The sequence below is a fragment of the Manduca sexta genome, unplaced genomic scaffold, assembly GCF_014839805.1.
Source record: "Manduca sexta isolate Smith_Timp_Sample1 unplaced genomic scaffold, JHU_Msex_v1.0 HiC_scaffold_141, whole genome shotgun sequence".
NCBI lineage: Eukaryota > Metazoa > Arthropoda > Insecta > Lepidoptera > Sphingidae > Manduca > Manduca sexta.
This window is the reverse complement of record NW_023592271.1, coordinates 1,994-6,062: the sequence shown is the minus strand read 5'-3', so window position 1 is coordinate 6,062 and position 4,069 is coordinate 1,994. Positions and strand designations below refer to the sequence as shown.

Below are 4,069 nucleotides of genomic sequence, written 5' to 3'. Positions count from 1 at the left end.
GTCATATAACATATTAATAATTTAACACACAGGGGAGACTGTCGAAACACAGCCCTACAGACATGCGATTCCTTGTTTTGAGTGTATGAAATATAGTCAGAAAGAAATATATCAACTTTAATAGACAGATAAACAAAATCTACCAAAAAAAAATCGAAGGTATATGAAGTCTGCTAACCCATACTAGGCCAGCGTGGTGGGTTTGAGCCTGAACCTCCCAGTACAGGCGACCACTGGTCAAAATAAGTCAGTATATTATTTTATTAATGATTGAATTAAACCATTTACGCGGGTGGAACATGAAAACCTTGTAAAGTTTAATTCTGAACACCAAGTTTTTATGAATCCTATCAACATCACAATATTGTTTCACACTCGCCTCGAAAACATATTGGTATCGTTCCAATACCACCAAAATACCTTAACTGTGTCAACTGAATATTTTATAATTAATTACTGTACAATTTATAGATTGTGACCAAGGTGATGGGGCTTAATATAGATTCCAAGAGATTTCCACGGCAGCGTTTATGGTGAATGTTAAATAAACCAGGAGTTTGCTGATTCGATTCGTGGATGTTGACATGTTTAATTATGTAATTGGTAGGACATAAATTACGTTCGCTTTTATAATTTTGTGTGTATTATAATTTATTGCGTGAATTACGGATTCATTAAGTATTTTAAATTTTGTTACAAGTATAGGACATTTTAAAGCATGTGAAATATCCGCAATAACCACCTTACATACGCAATATTCATCAATTAAGATAATATACTTAGGAATTTTCGTTATAAATATTATATATTATCTATTTATTTTTAAAAATTAACGATTAAGAAAGGTAAGCATCGCGCGGCATACTTAATCTGAGATCTACCGCAAAAATTCGAATAAAAGTGACAATTCAAATTAGAAATGGGGCAACCCTAAGAGTAACTATTGGATATAGATTTTGAACAAGGTGACCGATCTTAGAATAGAGATGAATATTTTGTCCAAGAATCGATGGTTTTATTGCTCACCGTAAAACAATATAGGCAATAATTCATTTTAGAATTACTTAGTTAATATAATATTTAAAGAGCTGAAATCTATTTTAAAATATCTTAATAGCATCATAATTCGTGGGAAATACCAATTAGTTTAAAAAATATATATGCAGGCTAATAATATCGGTAAAATAAATTTGAATGAATTTTTTGTTGATAGTTTCGGAATTAATCAGGTATATTATCCCCTGAAAACACATTTTTTGTAATATTTTATCCGAACTCCACCTGTGTAAAAACACTAGTGAACAAACGCAAATGTGCAGTTAGTTCCAAATGCTAAACAAATTCAAACCTGAAATCGTTATTAAAATTTGTTTCCTTACTTATTTTCTTGGTTAAAATACCGACAAAGATTTTATTTTAATTTAGACAAAATCTTATTAAACTTAACGTCTATAGGCGATGTAAAGTTGAATATGTTTTATTTTTGCAGACTGTCATCATTGCAGCCGGGAATCGTCCACTGCTGGTCATAGGCCTCCCCATTGAGCGCCACAGGGACCGGTTCTGGGCCGCCCTCATCCATCGGACCCAGACCCTCACCAGATCGTCGGTCCATCTCGTGGGGGGCCAGACGCAGACTGTAGCTAACCTCAAATGACATGACTCGGGTACCTCATCGCAGGCGTGGCAGCGCGGCGAGTCGCTCGGAGTAGTGGCGCACGCAGTACAGCCGCCCGTCCAGCGCAGTACGCGAGCTCCACCAGCAGCTCCTCGCACTCCGCGCACACGAAGCACGCACGGGGTGGAACAGCGCCTGCGACAACCACAACGGCTGACGATATCTACAAGTACGAGCTTTTGGCTCACAAACACAAGAGGGTGGCAAAAAAACTTTTTTGAGCCATCGCACACGCATAATGGTATCTATTCTCTTCAAGTTGGGACAATGATAATGCTTTAACATTTAAACTACAACGGTCGGATGCTAGATGTCAGAATCTCTTTTAAGATATAATGTAAATAGGCCAGAAACACAAATTGCCCAGGAGTAGTAGTGCTGCCTATGTAACAGAGAGACGGCATATTAAATAAAAAATCGCATAAAGCGAAATGCGAGCATGCAATTTTTGCTTTCATGTGTATTAAGACATGTGTTAAAGAAGATTGACTATCTTATACTCTGCGACTTTTGCTTTTTTAAATCCATTTCTATACAATTGGGTTTTGCCTGACATCTATCATCGAATAGCGGAACTAAATATTATATCATCTTTGTTACATTTCTTAAAAAATAGATGGCACTAGTAACAGATTTTACTTACATCTTCGCCTATCCTTGGAGCTTGAATGGTTATGTTTCCACTACGAATCGGTTTATTGCATCCCATGCACTCCACTGAAGAACCGTGATGCTGACTAGCCAGGCCTGAAACAAAGATAAACGAATTATTAATTATACACATTTTTAGTTTTGCTCTCTAACAGATGGCGTTGTTAACAATTCTTACCAATATCAAGTGCAATTTCGTTCCGTGCCGCAACAAAATCTTCATACTGTTTGCGGTGACCATCATCAACGTGTCTGCAGTGAGCCAGTGAGAGATCCTGCTTCGGTAGCTGGCTAGCCAGCGCCTTAGTCCTCCAGGCGCGCCAGGCGGCCTGGCCGGTGGCGCCACCTATGCCGGTCGGCGCCCGCTCGGCTAACGATGTCCAATACAGCTCCGTCTGAAATATCACAATGTATTTCTCAATTACTATTATATATGGCAGGATGTTAGATAAATCTACGGATCGGTGCCAGAACCGCGTTTGAGGTTATAAATCTCTCCGTACATACAGAAATATTTTGTGACGTTAATTTGCAATAAAGCGCATGTCTTCGGCTTTGTGCCGGTGAATTATGCGCGAAACGTGAATTACGTTACTAGCGTTGGTTGGAAGAAATAATATACTAACTACAGTTGCTTTTGTTGTATTTGGCATCTAAAATGTCTGTTTTAAACCTAGTGTGGGAGAACATTGTACATAAAACGCAACATCACACTCGTGCAAGTAAAAAGTAATGTGTATTAATAAATGTAGTAATTAATTAAAGTTTTAGTGGTGAATTAGTACGAAATATTTTTTCAGGACCATAGATTTTTAATAGACATAGAACGCACTCTCCTTTTCTAATTGGCTGTTCCGTAATTCTCAAGTGAGATAAAAGACAAAGAGAATGTGCGGACAATAATATTTGTCTTTTTCTAGAATTCGGATTGACATCGAACACAATTAGGAAGAACCTGATAATATCAAGAGTTATGGATGCCCGGCCTTGAAGGGAAAGGACGAGGGAAGGAAGCCGATTGTTTAATGTTGGTAGTGAGATATCAGTATCCGCCCGGATAGCGACTATCAAACACATAGCGTAAAATCCGTCATGGTGACCTAGTTATGCCGTTCCAAAGTTTCAAACAGTCCAGCAAATTATGTCGACTGGAGAAGGATAATTATTTCTCGTAACTCACTAACTTCAGTGGCGTGACTTTTGCCATGGCCGAAAAAAAATCGCTTAAAATCTACAATTTTAAATCCTACCTGCTTAGCAGTAAGTCCCGGGGGGCTGTCGTACGAGTGGTGGTTGACGCGTGAGTCGCGGAGCCCGAGCCGCTCGCGCACCGAGCACAGCTCCTCGTGGTACACCGAGTGCTTCAGGCGGTCGCAGCCGCAGGACTTACGTTTTCCTGGAAAATGAGATGGTGGTGAGTTATGGTATTTTGGTAGTGATTATTACGTTGTGAATAAGGGATTTGTTGAAAGAGGTTGTGTGATTATTACGTTGTGGATGACGGAAGACGTTGTCATTTGTTTGATATACAGAGTGCATATTTAAGACGGAATATCAATTGTAGGTTTTCTTCGATGTGGCCACAGCAAAACCTTTTAGGAGAGATTTTAATTTTTAAGTTCTTTTTCTTTATATTCACAGATTTTAGAAAATAGGCAGCAAAGAAGTTAATTTAAACATATTATTTATAACAATCAAACCTGTAACTTTTAAGATCAAAAGACTATGATATCATCTAAC

At 38.3% G+C, this 4,069-nt stretch overlaps 1 protein-coding gene across 1 annotated transcript; it reads right to left on the bottom strand.

Moving 5' to 3' along the window:
* Window positions 1-1,672: 1,672 nt before the first annotated feature.
* LOC119191369 (protein prickle-like) lies at window positions 1,673-3,725 on the bottom strand (the record flags this gene model as incomplete). The annotated part of the gene is made up of 4 exons (XM_037445272.1): window positions 1,673-1,813; window positions 2,322-2,425; window positions 2,508-2,724; window positions 3,580-3,725. Coding segments are annotated over 4 exons (608 nt in total), but the record flags the coding sequence as incomplete, so codon positions are not given.
* Window positions 3,726-4,069: the final 344 nt, after the last annotated feature.